The sequence below is a fragment of the Pelodiscus sinensis genome, chromosome 1 (assembly GCF_049634645.1).
Source record: "Pelodiscus sinensis isolate JC-2024 chromosome 1, ASM4963464v1, whole genome shotgun sequence".
Taxonomy (NCBI): Eukaryota; Metazoa; Chordata; order Testudines; family Trionychidae; genus Pelodiscus; species Pelodiscus sinensis.
In genome coordinates, this window is record NC_134711.1 from 85,809,150 (window position 1) to 85,827,068 (window position 17,919).

Consider the following 17,919-nt stretch of genomic DNA (forward strand, 5'->3'; position numbering starts at 1 on the left):
ACCAAAAATAAAAACCACCACCATCACCACCACCAAAACCTCATTTCTTAAAAACACTAATTGCACCAAAGTGCCTTGTCTAATTTGCCTTGGACTTTCATCAACAAAATTTACTCTGCGATAACTTCCCACATGAAGCATCTCAGATGGGTTGCTGGTTTATTTCAGCAGGACAGTGGTTAATATCAAGTTCTTTATCGGTCTTCAATCTCCTCTTTTGGAGTGTCTACCACAACCCCAAAATAAAGACTTAACCCTGGGCAAGCAGCATATGCCTTATTCAACTGTTAGGATTAGATCACTATGTAGAAGTGCAGTATTGTATGTTATAAACAGTGGGGCTACGTTTACATTGGCAGCTTCTTGCGCATGAACTGTTTTGTGGAAGAGTTCTTGCGCAAAAAGTCTTCCACAAGAGAGCGTCTACACTGGCATGTGCTTTTGCGCAAGAGATGTGCTTTTGCGCAAGAGCAGCCATGGCAGTGTGGACGCTCTCTTGCGCAAGAAAGCTCTGATGGCCATTTTAACCAGAGGGGCTTCTTGCGCAAGAAATTCATGATGCCTGTCTACACTGCCCTCTTGTGGAAGAGTTCTTGCGCAAGAGAGCTTATTCCTCATGGGAAGAGGAATAACTCTTCCGGAAGAATCCCTGTTTTACAACGCCAGACTGTAAATTTACTTGCGCAAGAACGCACGTGCAGTGTAGTTTTTGCTCAAGAATGGCTGTTCTTGCGCAAGAAGCTGCCAGTGTAGACATAGCCTGGATGATCACTGCCCCCACCAAAAGAGTGGTTTTTATAAAGCTGTAGAATGTTGGGGGTTTTGAAAATTCAGGAGCCTAAAATAAGCAAGGTTCTATTGTTCCCTTAAACTTACTAACTTACAGAAAAGAATGTAACAATATAGGGAAAAATGCAAAGAAAGAAGGAACAAATCTCTCTATCTGCCTCAAGCAGTCAGGGAAACAAACAAAAATGTAAACCACATGAATAAAGCACGAGTACGTATACAATCACACAGAAAGAAACCTCCCAGAGACAGTCAGATTCCCAGCTGATGGAAAGTGGCACAGCCAAACTTCATTAACTAAAATTGATTTATACCAGTTGAGAATCTGTTCCAGCTTAATTTAATGTTCTTGGGTTAGTTCTTATCCCATTTACATACTTAAGAGGACTTCCAGCCAAGTCAATGGACTTAAACCAATACAAATTCAGTGAAAGAAAATTCAAGTGCTTCTCAGGCAAAAGCGAATTTGGAATAAAAATATTAAAAGTACTGGTGGGGCTGATATACATACTCACACAAGCCCAGTGATTCCCAGATCAAAAGGAGGAGGTGAGTTAAGTTTGCTGAAAGAAAGCAAGCAGACACTGAAGAGCAGGGCTACGCAACTTTGGAAGCCCCAGGGGCCACAGCACATGCAGCACATGCCGAGGGCCGCAACTTAAGTGTGGTTGCATATACATGCAAATATATATGCAAAAAGCTTCTTTCACATTGACGGGCATGAATACAAAGCATCCTACAATGCCCTGGTGCTCCCAGCACCTCCTCTCTGGCGTCTAGAAACGCCGACACCCTGTACCCATCTGTTCCAGCCAGCCAGTCTCTTTGCATCTTTTAATACTCACCCCACCTGGCAGAGGCCTCACGGTTGTGGAGTGTGTTCCAAGTGGAGATCATGTTCAAAGGATACCACCCGCAGGGCACATGTTGAGCCCCACATAAACCCAAACTGCACTGTGGGCCACAAATAAATGGGCCACAGGCCACATGCGGCCCATGGGCCACATGTTGAGTAGCCGTGCTGTAGAAAAATCATGCTAGTTATATCAACTGGATTTTCAGTTTTCTGTTACATATCCACTCACACCTGTACTTGGTACTTTTTCGCTGATGGCTCCTGTTGTAGAGACAGAGGAGCAGAGAAGAGAGACACAGGCATTACTGATGGTTCCTGTTCTATGGTGGCATTGGATGTGTAGAGTAGGTGTGTATTGTTGGGGCAGGGAGTGAGGAGGGGTGGCCATCACTAGGGATTCCTGTTGCAGTGCAGCTACTGTACATGGCAGTGGTTCAGTTGCTTTTAGTTTGACCTGTCTGGAGATTTATAAAAGGCTCCATAAAACTTATTCTTAACTCCTACCCCTCAGGCTTAGGGTTACCAGGTAGGTTTAGAAAAAATACTGGACACACTTGATGGGGGTGGGGGGGGGGGGGGGGGGGAGACCGGCCAGGAAGGGGGAAGGGGACTGGGCAAGTGGATGGGGGCGGGGGCAGCGTGGCTGGCCCAGGGAGTTGGGGGAGGGGTCGGGGGCAGTGTGGCTGGCCCCGGGGAGATAGGAAGGAGAAGAACTGGCCGGCAGGAAGCAGGGGTGGCTGGGACGGGGTCGGGGGAAGCGGGAGCGGGAGGACGGGGGTGGGACTGACCCAGGCACATGCAGATCCCAGGGCACTGTCAGTCCCGCGCATGGTCCGGAGAAGCGAGAGTGAGTCCGGCTGCGGCTCCACCACACGCTCAGGAGCAGGGACAGGGCTTCTCCTCCTCCCCAAGGCGTCAGATGCAGCCAGGGCTCCCAGCGCCAATTGCGCCCCACCTCCCAGCCACTCCCCCAGCCCCCGCCAGGCTTCCATCCGGTGCTCAGTCAGAAATCCAGGAAATACCGGACATTGCACATGTCTGGTATTTTCTGGATTTTTTTACTGGACAAAGGGCCCAAAAACCAGACTGTCCAGTAGAAAACCGGACACCTGGCAACCCTACCTAGACTATCCATTATGCTTTTCTCAGCAAGCTGAAATCACCTATGCAGTGTAGCCTAGGGAAACTGGGCCACATTCAAAAGGTGCAACAGAGTTTCAGAGGCTGAAAAAAAAAATAAAAGTGGATTTTTATTTTTTTATAGGCCAATCACAAATCCTACTGAGGAATGACAAGGCCAGGAGAGGAGCACCTGTAAACTGGGCACAGGAGCAAATGAAATTACTCATGAGGCATTCTTACAACATCCATGGGCGGAAAGCAGAAGCACATATTGCTGAGGGTTTGTTGACCCATAAGCACCTCACTTGAATTCTGCCATGAAACCCATGTCTTCTGGGACTGATTCTAATGCCGTCACAATGCACTAAAAAGATTCTGTTATATGTTTGTTGATTTCTCCCTACATGTACAATATATGGCATGCAGCAAATAAAACATACTGTGGTGTGGTATAAAGGGTTTAGCTGTACTCATTTGGAATCATTTGCATATTTTACCCATTAATTATGAGCAATGAAGCCATCTATACCTCATGTCCCATACATGAGCACCTCACACATTCATGCATTCCCTAAATGCAGATTGCCATGGTATATGGAATCACATTTCATCTTAAGATGGAGGCATTTATTAAGCTAAATAAATATAAACTAAAGACACAAACAAACAGGCTCTCACACAGCTTGAGTTTCAACTATGTCTCCTTTATTTACCGGGAAGCATACACTTTCTGGAAATTTATGCAGAGCACCGAGGAATTTAGTGGCTGAATAATGTTCTCCAAGAACATATATTATTAAACACATACACACGTAGATATTATAGCTAGGAATCATAGCAAGGTCTATACTTAAGGCTGCCTAAGGGTTTCATTTTAAAGGGCATTTTTCCATGTTTTTTTCAATGCTTTTTTATTTTCAGCTGAAATTTGATGTTTGCTCTCAGTCAAGGGACACAATTTTTTTTCAAAATGTTCCTTCCAAATCAAGTGAGCCATTTTCTGCTAAGAAAAACACTATGCCTTTTATCGCTGTGCTCTAGAGTTGCTGGAATCTTAAAATTTGGCAGAAACATGGTCCCTAGATTGCAGACGTGGTCCAGTGAAATTCACATTTGGCAGAGTTAAAAGATTTAATAAATGTTCTACACATATATACCATGTACTTTCTCAAACCCATACACAAAGAGCTAGCTATATAGTGCACACACATAGAGGGATATATAATGGACCCTTGGATAACGGAGCGATAGCTGGAGGAATGATGGAGAAGTATGCCAATCCCACCATTCATGCACAGGGAAAGATTAACTGGTGGGAGAAGCCAGGACCAAACAAGACTCTGTCTCCATAAACACCATTATTTACAACTGAGAACACCTACACAGTCAGCCTCTAAGAACTAGTTAATGTGCTCTCATCTCCAGAGTAGCTGCAGGCAGCTTGGGATTTGATGTCACCATCCAGCCTATGCCCAAATGAATTCAAAACAGGCTTGGATTTTTTGTTTTATTTTGTTTCTGCCTCTGGTCCTGACTGCATCTCCTGGCAGCCAAGATAATATACAGTTCAGTTCTGTACCAGGAGAGGGTCCAACACCCAAAAGTTCAGGAGAATGAATGTTAAATTCCCCCAAAACAAAGTCTTGTATCATGTTGAAGATATCGAGGGCTGCCTGATGTTGTCAAATGGCAGTTTCTATGGCTGCTGGCTGGCTGCTGGTGTGTTTCCAGGAAGTTAGGGATAATTGTTATTATTTATTTGTTTTACTGTACTGCCTAGATTTCCATTTATTTATCTTTAACTTTAATTTAAGCCCAGTAAATCACGGGGTTTATCCAATAAGCAGATCTCCATCTTCTCTCCTCCTCTTTATTTTACTTAACTACTATCCTTAAATTAATTCCATGTAATGTGTTTCCTATCTTCTGCCTTCCTCTTCACCAATGAAATTGCTTCTGCTCCTGTCCTTTGTGTTTTTAGTCTTTATTTCTTCTGTTTCTCTTCATTTCTCTTTCTCCTTCCTTTCCTCCCTTACATTTAGTGCCTTTCTGTGCCTCAGCCCAACCTTAATACTCAGCTGCCGTTCTACCCGGTGCTCCAGACACCTCTTGAGAGCATTTTCATTTCACCTAGACTTCCTAGGGCTACGTCTAGACTGCAAGCCTCTTTCGAAAAAGAGTGTCTGGACTGCAACCAGTACTTTCGAAAAAGCAAGCCGCTTTTTTGAAAGAAAGCATGCAGGCAGTCTGGATGCTCTCTTTCGAAAATGCCCTGTTTGCATTCAAGAACGCCTTTTTTCGAAAGTGCTCTTTCGAAAAAAGGCGTTCTTCCTCGTGAAATTAGGTTTACCGCCGTCGAAAGAAAAGCCGTGTTCTTTCGATTTAATTTCGAAAGAACGCGGCTGTAGTCTAGACGCAAGTGAAGTTTTTTCAAAAAAAGGCTATTTTTTTCGAAAAAACCCTTGAGTCTTGACACAGCCTAGGGGGGTGGGACTCCATCTTCAATACTCTTCTGATTCTTACAGGGTGATTTTCAATGTTGTTGTAGCTGTGTCGGTCCCAGGATAGTACAGAGAGACAAGGTCGGTGAGGTAATATCTTTTAGTGGAAGTTGTTCTAATTACCTCACTGTCTTGTCTTACAGGGTCATCTTTCATACACAGTGTTGTTGAAGCTGTATCAGTCCCAGGACATTAGATAACTCAGGATATTGAATTCTGTTGGTCCAATAAAAGACATTACTTCATGCACTTGGTCTCACTAGGATCATCTTTTTGTCCATTTCCCTTTTATCCTTTAATGCTGTGTATCTACTCCTTTCTTCATCCTGGCCAAACCTACATAGTTATCCCTTGTTCTGTCTTCCTAATCTTCAACTCATTGATCCTTCTCGCCCCCGTGCTGCTACATCCTCCTTATTTCCTGTGTATAATTGTAACCCACACACCTCTTGGGTTTGGTCCATTGTCCTATCAAGTGGACCTGAGACCACTTACAAAGAGAAAAATGTGTCTGCTCTACAGTGTTAGCTGGCTTTTAGCTCATGGGATAGAGGATCCCAGGTTTGATTCTGCCCATAGACAACTGGGGTCTCTCAGTAGTACATGTGGGAGGCCAACCAGAATTTAAACTGGGAAGTCTCTAAAGCTTGGGATGTGCTTCCTCAGCTAGGGGAAGTATGTAACCCACACACTTCATGGGTGTGGTGAGCTGTCCCATCAAGTGGCACCAAGGGTGTGTGTAGACTACCTAGTTTTGTCGACAAAAGTGGACTTTTGTCGACAAAACTATACCAGCGTCTACACTACCGCTGAGTTCTGTCGACATAACGTCGACAGAACTCAGCAGTTTTGTCGACGCTGGTATACCTCATTTTACGAGGCATAACACCTTCTGTTGACAGAACTCTGTTGACAGAAGGTGTTATTGCCTGTAACATTGCGTCTAGACTACAGAGTTCTGTCGACAAAGCAGCTTGCTTTGTCGACAGAACTCAATGTGTCTGGAGGCTCTTTGTCGACGGAAGTTTTGTCGACAGTATCTGTCGACAAAACTTCCGTCGACAAAACGCGGTAGTCTAGACGTACCCCAAGACTGCTCACAGAGAGAATAATGAGTCTGCTATACCACCCTTGCTCACAGCCAACTGGATTTTAGCTCGCGTGGTAGAGGCTCATGCACTAAGCTCCAGAGGTCTGAGGCTCAACTTGGCCTGCAGACGACCAGGGTCTGTCAGCATAATATAAGCATGCTCTAGGGCTTCCAAAATCATCAGAGTGAAGAGCCCATTTTTGAAAACCAGGCTCTAGCAAGATCACTTCCTCATTCCCTTGCCATGTAGCTGTCTCTTTGGCAGACATTTAATTTAACACAACACTGCACAACATCTTAGGACAGGAAACACTCTGTCTCTAGTTGACACTACAAGGGGAATTGACAGAATGTAACCACTTAAATTGCAATTTGGCCAAGACACTGGAACTAACATTTATTCTCTTTCAGAAAGCATGGGATCTTCAGGTGGTATGTATAGGCCTTGTTGTCTTGGTATTGGTGGAGCCAGTTTACATCAGCCGAGGATCTGGCCCCAGAAATTTAGCTTTGATTTTATATCTTACCTGTACGATGCCACCTCCTGCAGCAAAGTGCCCTAAGGTTCCTTCTGGAGCATTAGTTTAGATCAGTCTTGACTTAGAGGAAAACAATCCCCTAATAGGTCACCAAACCCGTAGCCTGAAACAAGAGCGCTGCTTAGCTTTGAGACTGGAACAGATCAAATTACTACCTATATTTCACGGGTCTGCCTTTTCTGCTCAGCTCCCCCGTCCCTGCACTGCACAGTGGATCCTTCCATATGATTTGGTCTGGAAGGAGCTCCTGAAAGGGGTCTGAGGTGAAAAGTGATGTGGTGTGTTCCTTCCAGGCAAGCCACTTATAGCACAGAAAGAAAACAGCCTCTGTGGTGACCTCAGCATGCCAGACTAGACGGAGCTCATCCTATCTGAACTGAAGCAGGATTTGATTAAACCCATATTGTCGAAGGTGTTAAGATTGTTTGATTAGCAAAATGGGTCACATGAAACCCCCTTCATCGGCCACACCACTTCATGACACAATGGTTCTCTCCAATTGCCCTTCTTAGAAGCAGTGGCAAATCAGTTTCTCACTTAACACTGAACTCCGGGATGTTTGTAATTAAGCTGTATTTTCCCATTTGGCACTCCACGGAGTCATTTGGAAGTGTTGTGAGCCTGTGGGCTGAGATGGATGTGCACATGATTGCCAGGACCAGATGTTTACTGGCCCAGAGACGAAGCTTTGTGTTGGAGCTGGGACATAGGAATGCTGAAGTTTGAGACACTTTGGCCAGAGTCCTGATCTCTTCTGCTGGTCACAGGATATAAACTGCAGCTGGGAGACAAGCTCCAGAACCCTCCTGCAAGAGAAGCGCTGCGGCTGTAGAATAGTATTAGACAAAAAGGAGGCAATGAGGACACTTCTGGTGCTACTACTCCTGACTCTGGCCCTGGCAGCTTTCTGCTCTTGTGAAAGAGGTAAGGAGACACAGCATTTATCTCACCCGAGTGTTCCCTGACGGGCTAATGTCAAGTTAAGCTACGCAACGTCAGCTACGTTAATTGCATTAATTAACTTGACTTTTGGCACTGTCTACACTGAAGGAAGTTGAAGGAAGAACACTCTTCCTTCGATTTCCCTTACTCCTCCTGAAATGAGGGTTACAAAAGTCAGAGTAAGAAGCCTGTTATTTCAAAATTATTTTGAAGATGTACGCTCTGTTATTTTGAAACAACATGAGTTATTTCAAAATAAGCGTGCAGTGTAGATATAGCGTGAGTGTCTTACTGAACACTGGAAACCCAAGAAGGCTGCATGCCTGGGATAAGACCTGCTCTGGGGCCAGGCAGTATTCACTGGGCTACTGCACTGGCAAGGTATTAGACAGGTCACAAAGAAGAATGGGTCTGGAGTCTCTAGCCTAACCCTGATAGATCTTTGCCAGCACCAGGACATACACTATTGCACAGTTGGGCATGACTGGCAATTTCAGAAATCCAATTTAGGATTAAGGTGAATTAGCAAAGTTAGGTCCCCAGTTTTGGACAAATGGACTGGGCTGCAGTGTTCCCTGTAAGCTGAGTGCTTGGGCAGCTGCCCAGGAGAGATTCACATACTACCCAGCTGATTGGCAGAGTGCCCACAGCTGCCCATAGTCAGCAGCATATGTTTCTACTGGAGATGCACATACACACATACCTTGGTGCACATAACAAAATTTATTCTGCACATGGATGGAAACAATTGGGAGGGAACTTTGGCTGCAAGTCTGAATTCAGGGAAATTAGCTAAACCAGCAGTTCCTAACTGCTGGTCTGTAGCCGGGCTGCAGCGGCTCTGGGGCCTGGGGCTGCAGTACCCCACCCAGCGCCTCCCCTCCTACTGTGGCTGTTGGGAGAGGTGTGTCCTGCCCCACCTCTCAGCCAACCAGCGCTGGACAGGAGTGGGGTCTCCTCCTAGCTGCGGAAGAGCGGTTCACTGCGTGATGGGAGGGCTGCACGGAGCTTGGCATGGCAGCCTTAGAGCAGCTGTGACCTGGGAAGCAGTGCTCAGCTGGCAGCTGGGAGGCAGCACAGGGCTAGGTGAGGGGGTGGGGCTAGTGCTGGGGGGCTGTGGAAGTGGGGGCTCTAAGAGGCAGGGGGCTGTCACTGGGGGGCTCTGGAGATGGGGCTAATATTTGGGACTGGGAGCTGGCACTGGGGAAGGCTCAGGGGAGGGGGGAGAGGTGCAGTGGGGCTCCAAAAAAGGGAGGCTTGGGGGTCTTGTGGTGGGGGTCTCTAAGGCTTTTGGGTTGGGGGGCTGGCACTGAGGGGCTCTGGGGCCAGGGTGTACCCCAGCCCTGGCTCCCAGAGCTGCCATTAACAGCTGGCTTGAACTGCAGCAGCTGTCTGCCACGTGGCGACTGCTGGAGCTGAAGCTGGCTGTTTGTGGCCGCTCTGGGGGTCCAGGACTTTTGATGGACCAGTATAATGTATTTACGTACTTGCATATTAATTATTTGCACAATGAATATGCAAATATGAAAATAGGATTCTACCAATCCACCAAATGTTTGTGACTGGGTTTGCCAGTCCGCAGTATAAAAAAGGTTGGGAACTGCTGAGCTAAACTGCTTGGACCATGGGTAAGGGACCATTATATCTGCCAATACTAGAAAGTTATACAGTACCTAGAGACATGTCAGGAGAAAAATAGAGCTACATGTTTCAATTCCATTGAAATATGTTGGACTGGGATGTACAGAGTCATCCCTCTAAACTAGGAAATAGCTGAAATAGCCAGAGCGCTGTGATCAGGAGACAGCCACGTAGTTGGAGCAGGCAGGGACAGGAGACCCAGATCTGAAATAGCCAGTGTTCAACTTTTCTCTGCTTTGGCAGAATGGACGGGGATGCTGAGAGAGGAAGAGCAGAAAGCTTGTCCTGTATTTGGCAATTCTTGTCAGTGTTAAATTCCTCACTCTCCCTGGCATCAGATTTGGAATAAATTAGAAATTAGTTAATATTTTGCAATTTAGTTTTTAATCTTTAATTGTTTTCCTCTCGGACAGCTTCTCTCTCTCATTCCTGGTCAGCCTGCTCTCAAGCAACTATTGTATTCCAGCTTGTCCAGTTGCCTTGGTCTAATCTTATATCAGTTTCCACGTGGAGAGAAAAATGCAGATTGACTCCAAAAGCCTAGAGATATCCAGAAGGCTCCATTCTGCTGCAGGCAGCATGTTGTCCTCTGACATTTCGTAAGGCACCAATGTCTCCTGGCATTTGGATAAAACAGGAGTTGGCCAGTACCTTTGCCATAGTTCAGAGTTGAACTGAATCTTTCTAAGGTTAAAAAGCATTAGGTTAAAGACTCCCCATTGCCTCTCATCTGCAACGTTTTCAGAGGAGCAGGTGAAAGAGGTATCCCCTTGGTCACTGCTTTCTGCCTCCCTTACTACAATCCTTCTGTAGGATCTGCCTACCTCACCTGCTGCTAATGTGTAGAACAAGGAAGCTGTGGGAAGGGGTCAAATGTCCTAGTGTCTATTCTCCACCGTGTTACCTCAGGGAACTCATTTACCTCCCTGTGCCTCAGTTCTTCCAGCTGCAATATGGGGATTATTGCATTTGCCTAACTCACAGGGGCAGCGAGAGATCCTCAGGTGAAAAACACTGGAGCTGTAATTACATTACATGATTACTAAGGTGCTGAAGGTTTCTGTGATGAAGCTGCTGCTCTTCTGGGCTCTTTGTAGCTAAGGGCTGGGGGACTCAGGGCACTGTGGCAGTCAGCACTCAGGAGAAGATGAATTTCAAAGGAGCAGCAGCACTGTGGGCCAGATGAATGGAGTGTAATGGAGCAGGATGACGGTGAAGAAGCTGCGTGGGCAGCCGTCAGTAAAGATGGGGATGGTGGGTCAGGGGGCAGGTGTGAAGACAGCCCATATCCTCTCAGGGCAGAGGGAAGGGGATGGGGCAAAATAAAGTCTGTCAGGTTAGCTTCTTCCTCCTGCCTCTGGTGGCAGGTTGTTTGCATGGCTGAGAACAGGAACAGGGGGCTGCTTGGGGACAGAGTTCACTTGGAAGATAGTGAACCAGACATCTACCAGTTTCCCCTCTCTCTTGCTGTGACACAGCAAAACTTCTGATTAGCTCCCAGAAGCTGCAAGGAAACGGGCAATTCTGATGCCTTTGCTCAAGTTGAGTAAGACCTTACTTGGCAAATCAGGCCCATTGAAATCAATGGTACTACTCAATTAAGGTGTATTTAACATGGACCTGAGGGTCACAAGCTGATCCTAGGTGACTTAGGGTCAAACTCGGGTACCTTGACTCCTACTGAATAGCACCTTTCTCCACAGATAGTCTAGAGTCTGGACACAAATGTGTCCTGCTGCTGTAAATGCACATAATGCATTGGAAAAAAAACAACACAAAAGAACACAATCCTCCCATCAGAGAGTTTACAATCTAGCCATTTCTTTTCTTCTTTATCCCATGAAATATACTTCTAATACAACAGCAGCTGGGATTGGCCAGGGTGGAGGAGTGATAAGCGAAGAACTAGAGCAGAACCCCATGGTCTGAGTGGCTAGATGAGTATGGGTTCCATGAGCCTCCATAAGATCAGAGGGAATTCCCCTTGAAAGACTGCAGGGACCATCAAAGGTTAGAATTAAGAGTGACCTTGTTGCATACAGTGGGATCTTATGTTTTTATGTCCCTAGCCACTGTTTTCCAGAAGCTAGGAATGGGTGTCAGAGTGTCATGGGGGTGAGCACGTCTCCCCTCCCCCCCCCCGCCCCAATGTCTCCAGCTGGTTGCTTTGGGAATTAGCTCTTCAGCCCTGGAGTGCCCCCTTTCAGCTGGTGTCATGTCTGCTGGTAGCATCCTAGGTCGGTGCCCCTGCATTCTAGCGTCCTCCCCTCTCAGGGAACCCAATTCACCTTGCCTCAGTAACCCACTGCACTACGCCCCCTGTGACTACCTCTCCGAACAAATGGGATTTTATGTCGCTTATCAGGGGCAAACTGCAGCCTGAAATGGTCACTCGTCCTTGGCAAGGGGTGGGAGTGGACCTGCTGCCTTGCTTATGCTGGCTGTTTTCCTACAGCCATAGTACACTCAGGCCTTGGCTCAAGCCCTGCAGCCTAGGAATGAGGAGGATGGATCCCTTGATGACTATTGACAGAGCTGAGCTAGTGTTAGCAACGGTGGGTAAATTTTGCCCCAAACTTCCAGTGCAGCCAAGGTCCTAATGGGAGTAGAGAGAAAAAATTTTCACATGTGGGAAAGGAAATGGTGTTGCCCAGTAAGGAAGGGAGATACAGTCACTCAATGGGGCCAAAGACTGAAGTCACATGTTTGGTTCCTATGTGGTGTTCCCTGATTCCTTCTATTCATTGTTTTCCAGATTCAAAGGACTCCCTGAAATCACATGATGCAGCAGGTGAGCATCTTGCCATGACTTTCTCTGTACTTGTCTCAAGCCCTGCATCTGCCTTCATCTTTCTCTTTATCAGGATTAGGGAATGAGTGAGACGCTTGCGGAATCCTCTAATTTCTTTCTCTTTCCTTCACCTACACTGGGATCTGCAGCAGGTGTCATCATGAGTCCTCTCCTCTCAACAGACCAGCTGTGACAACCAAAGATCCAATTTTCACATGACCCAGAAGTGTAGACTCTGCAAACAGTAGGAAGCAGACAGCACGGACATGAGCAGGCTGCGTTTTTCAGCTCTCAAACAAACCAGGATATGAGGCAGCTGGCCCAGTCAACAATCATGTTGCCCTGGGAGCCACAGGGGATTTAGGCTATGAGCTAGCTGAGCACGTAGCCAAACAGAGGGGTACCTATAATGGGCATCACAGAATGGCAGGGCTCCTCTATTGCAAAGGTTTTCAAACTATGGGTCATGACCTAGCACTGGTTCGCACAATGTCAGGCACCGGGTCACTTTGCTGTAGGGTGACACAGTGACTAGTGGGGGGTGTTAAGGCAGGCAGCCTGTCCTGGCCCTATGGACCATGCTGTATTTGGTCTGGCTCCTAGGTGGGGGAGGGGGCACAGGGCTCCATGTGCTGTCTCTACTCTGAGCACCGGCTCCACATGCCCATTGGCCAGTTCCCAGCCCATGGGAGCTAGTGGGGAGGATTTGTACCTGCAGGCAAGAGAAGCATGCAGAGCTGCTTGTATGCCTCCACCTAGGAGCCAGATCTGTTGTTGGCTGCATCTGGAGCACAGAGTGATCCACAGTGCACCCCCACTGCACTGCTGACCAGGAGCTGCTGGAAGTAAGCTTGTGCCCAACCATGAGCACCAAACCCCTTGTTCAGCCGTGAGCCCCCCCAACCCAGAGCCCCCTCCTGCACCCCAGACTTGCACTCTGTCCCCCTAGAGCCTGCACTCTAGTCAAAAGATATAATTATGTTGGGTCACAAGCAATCAACAGTTTTCTTCAACTGGGTTGCAGGAAAAAAAGATTGAAAACCACTGCTCTGTTGGTTCCTCAGAGTTGGAGTTAGAAACCTGCATGAGCTGCTTAGTGAGTTCTGCTGACTTGCAGGGGCAAGAGAGGCTTATTAGGTCCACTAGGATGTAAGTGAGGTGTAGGGACAGAGAGGTAGGGTTTGGGACAAAGAGGTTCCTTCAAGGAAAACCTAAGACTAGCCAAGTGTTGAGAAAAAGTTTAGGCTGAGCTTTATGTTGTATCGCTGCAATTTTTACTGCCAGGAAAAAGGTAAGTTTGATCTAGGTATTGACTGTGCATATTCTGTTCAGCTGAGTTTAGGATCTGAATGTTCTCCATGTCCCTCATTCTGCTCTGCAGCCTGTCTCACAACAGAACTCCATTAGGAAAGCTATCTCCTGGCTCCCTTGTCCTTTCTCTTCTCCCATAGGCTGAAGAATAAATTGCTACTAGGGTTCATTAAAACTGGAATTTCCCCAGAGAACCAATGAAAACAGAGAGAGAGAGAGAGAGAGAGAGACCTTTACATGGGAGGTTGCAATGTCTGGCACTTCTTAAAGATTTATTTGTAGTGGTATTTCAGATCTGACTGAGATCCATTTACCAATTGATCCCCTGAGATAACCCCTTCCCTGCCCATGAGATAAATAGCTGGGCTTTCTCACTGGCCAAGTAACTTGGCATCAGAAAAAAATACTTTGCTGGCAGTTGAAAGCCTGGGTTAGGGAGCTGAGCTGGGAATGGTAAAAGCTCTCTGTGGGAAGCAACTGGCCGCCCTCTCTGAGCACTCCCCAAACACAGGTAACCAAAACTCTCTATGCAGTGCTCAGTGTGCTAGGGCAAAGAGTGCAGAGTCCTCTGCTTTCTCTAGACTCTCTACCCATGAGCACCAGGATCTCTGTGCAGAGATTACTGGTGTATTTCCCAATCTTCCCTAGCACTCTGTACACACCGGTACTGATACTCTAAGCACAGGCTTCTTACAGTCCCTCAGCGGTATTCTGGCTGCATGGTCACCAGCATCTCACCAGGCGACAGTCAGTGACACAACACCCATTGCTTTTGGTTACTTTGGGGTGCTCTGCGGACACTAGTACCAAGGCTTTACTGTGCAGTGATCAGTGGGACAGTCCATGTTAGGTTGGCTCAGACTGTATAGAAGGTGACAAGATTTAAGGTCATCAGGATTGGAAAGCATGTTTGTATCCCTGCATATTTGGAGCTTGAGTCTCTTCTCATACTGTGGTGACTCCATTGACTTCGATAGCTTTGCTCCTGATTGACAGGGTAAATGACAAGGGACTCATGCTCATGGAGTTCATGACTAAGGAGGAACTTAGCACCTGAGACAAAGCATGATGGAGTAGAGAAGGAGGAGTCAAGTCTCTGCAGCTGTGAAAGCTAGGGAGGCAGAACTGTGGAGACTGGGTTGGGTATATACATCCTTGGAAGTAGAGGAAAAGGGTCTGTGATGAGGGACAGCAGATGTTCCATCCCCAGAGGACACTCTAGTATTTGGACTATAGGAGGGCAACCCTGGGGCTCTAACCCACTCTTCTATTCTCCCACGGCAGGTATCAAGGTAAAAAGAGAAACTGCCAATGCCTTTATGAAGAGGCAGAAGAGGTCCTACCCCTATTATGAAAGGTAAAATCTTCCCTGCCTCACCAGTGGGGCTCAGGAGAGAACTGATTATTTAAGAGGGAGATAGAAAGGCAGTGTGATGTGGCAAGGAATTTGATTTATGTCTGGGATAGCACCCCACATACAGAAACAGAAAAAAAGAAGATGCAGGAGATCCTGGAGACAAATGGCCTATTCTTCCTTACTGAGTCATACAAATCCTCTAAGGAATGTCTGTTAGGTATTGAGTGAGCATAGTCAACTTTACATCACCTTCTATAGGAGCCCCCAGCACAGGGGCATGTCAGATGCATTCTGGAGGTATTTCCGGAAGCAGGGAACTTGGCCAGTGTTCCTAAGCTCCTGGTTAATGCTGCCTATTGACACAGGAGCCAGGGAGAGTGGGGTGCAAGTTTGAGGATGCTCTAATCTGTATCAGGGACTGAAAGAATCTGCAGCACAGGATGCAGTGAGGTGGTTTAATCTTTGCCTTCAGTTCTTGCACCAAGCTCAGCTGTAATGCAGAGATGAGGTCAGACCAGACTGGGTCTGCTAGGTTCAAATACTACATTAAGTGCTTATTTTACAACACTCCTGGAGATAGGGACGCAGAACTTGTGCTGACAGATTGACACAAGAGCGTGCTTCATGCACCTCTGGGGAGAGGTCATGATGCTACGTCTCACAGAGGCCCTGAGAGATAAAACATTTCTAGTGGAGCATCCTTGGGCAGGAGTTAAAAGCCTGGCTTTAATACGTAGCTCATAAAGCTTCTGAGGTAACTAAGGTTCCTGGGTTGAACCCCATTTTATAGACTCTTTCCCTTGGAACAATAAGCCAGGAGCTGAGATTCTATATTCAGCAGTGGTGTCCAGCCAGTTCTGAAGCAGTAGCCACTAGAGAGGCTACTGCTATAGCGAACTTGCCACAGTCAACCGGCCAAATAACCACATTGTTCAAGCCAACTAGCCACACTCAACTGGTCATAGTCACATATGGCTAGTGGCTAGCATTTCGGACACCACTGTTTAGAGCAGGGATTGGCAAACTTTCAGAAGTGGTGTGCCGAGATTTCACTTATTCACTTCTATGTATGTATCTGTATGCCACTGATACTTTTTAAAGTCAATAATAGTCCTACTTACATTTTAGCAGCTTCATTAATCTCTCTCAGTGGCCTCAAGTGTGTGCTGCATCCTCCTTTACCCTCTTTCTGCCCCCACATCCCTGTGCCCCCAGCGCACACACTAGCAGGGCAGCAGCACTGAGACTCGCAGCCCCCTCAGGAGCAGCACTGGGGCCAGGAGGGCTGTGGGGGTACAGAGTCACTTCCCTGTCCAGCCCAGCCTTTTGCCCAGGGCTCACCCCCTCAGAGCCTGGGGCTGCCCAGAGTTGGCTCCAGCCTCCAGCTGGGCACAGCAGGGTGCTGGGGAAGAGGCCCCAGTGCCCCATGAAGGTGGCAGCAGAGTGTGACTGGCCATGCCACCCGATCTACGGAGCAGCCCCAGCCCTGCCTCCTCCTGGAACAGGAGGCAGAGCCTGTAGTGGGGGGAGGAGTGGATGTTAACCCCTTAGCTCCAGGAAGCTGCACGCCCAGCCTGGTCGGGGCCGCTCTAGGAATGCAGAACCCAGAGCAGGGTCATGCCACCCGCTCTGCTTGCCTGGTGCCTATGCCATGCTGCGTGGCGAACATGAAGCTCGAACTGCAGTGCAGGCTCCCCACTGTGTGTGGGTGGGGGGTATGCACTCAAGCCACGGACCACCTGGGAGGCGGCCGGTGCCACTCAAAATCATCTTGCATGTCACTTATGGCACATGTGCCGTATGTTTCTGACTCCTGGTTTAGAGTCTTGTGGAGATGGGGAAGGGGCTTCATCCACGACTGAAAGAGCTCTCTCCCACCCCTGGGCATTAATCGAAGGGACAAAGGGTACGTCTAGACTACCGCGTTTTGTCGACGGAAGTTTTGTCGACAGATACTGTCGACAAAACTTCCGTCGACAATTTGCGTCCAGACACATGGAGTTCTGTCGACAAAGCAAGCCGCTTTGTCGACAGAACTCCGTAGTCTGGACGCAGTGTTACAGGCAATAACACCTTCTGTTGACAGAGTTCTGTCGACAGAAAGTGTTATGCCTCGTAAAATGAGGTATACCAGCGTCGACAAAACCGCGGAGTTCTGTCGACGTTATGTCGACAGAACTCCGCGGTAGTGTAGACGCTGGTATTGTTTTGTCGACAAAAGTCCACTTTTGTCGACAAAACTAGGTAGTCTAGACACACCCTAAGTTCTAGCCCTTTTTAGTTGCTCATTATAAGGGAGTCCATTTCTAGGGAATGCTGGGTAAGCACTCACAGGCAGCAGAAGAGTTTGGGGAGTGATGAATAGCACCTTTCTCTTTATCCACTGCAGGTACTATGAACTGCACAAATCCCCAATGGAGCTGAGGAAGGAACAGTGTGAAAACTACGCCCCCTGTGACTACCTCTCAGAACAAATGGGATTTTATGTCGCTTATCAGCGTTTCTTTGGGAGATTCTGAAGAAGAGACTGTCCCTTCCCTCACTTGGCTGGGGTCCAGCCTGATTTCCATAAAGAGTGGGGTAGGGGAAGGAGGGAAGGAAGGAAAAGAGAGAGGTAAATTGGGCCCACTTGAATTCTGCTTAGAATTGATCAGAGCAAAATAGCAAAATGAACCCAACGTGTCCATTTTCCATTACGAGACTGCTGAACACTAGTTGCAACCCTTTTACCCTCCTCCACTCCAGCCTACCATAGTATTCTGAGCTTTTTCAGAGAAAGGAGAGTGAGGAGATTCCTTGGCAGGAAAGTTCCAGAGCAAGTTTAGCCAAAAGAGAAGATTCTTCTGAAGAAACTCAAAATATGACAAAGGGTGGCAGCAAGACCTTTTGGGCTCTCCCCCCGCTCCACCCCCCACAAAAAAATACAAGGAGAGGAGTGAATAATAAATGAAATGCAGCGGGGTATGTGTGTAATGTTTGC

At 47.4% G+C, this 17,919-nt stretch overlaps 1 protein-coding gene across 1 annotated transcript; it reads left to right on the plus strand.

Annotated features, from left to right (window-relative positions):
* The first annotated feature begins 7,651 nt into the window (after positions 1-7,651).
* Positions 7,652-17,901, plus strand: LOC102443906 (osteocalcin-like). Its single transcript, XM_014574980.3, has 4 exons — positions 7,652-7,821; positions 12,236-12,271; positions 14,867-14,939; positions 17,329-17,901. Exons 1-4 carry the CDS (start codon positions 7,755-7,757, stop codon positions 17,456-17,458), a joined length of 306 nt encoding a protein of 101 aa, XP_014430466.2. The 5' UTR covers positions 7,652-7,754; the 3' UTR covers positions 17,459-17,901.
* The last annotated feature ends 18 nt before the right edge of the window (positions 17,902-17,919 follow it).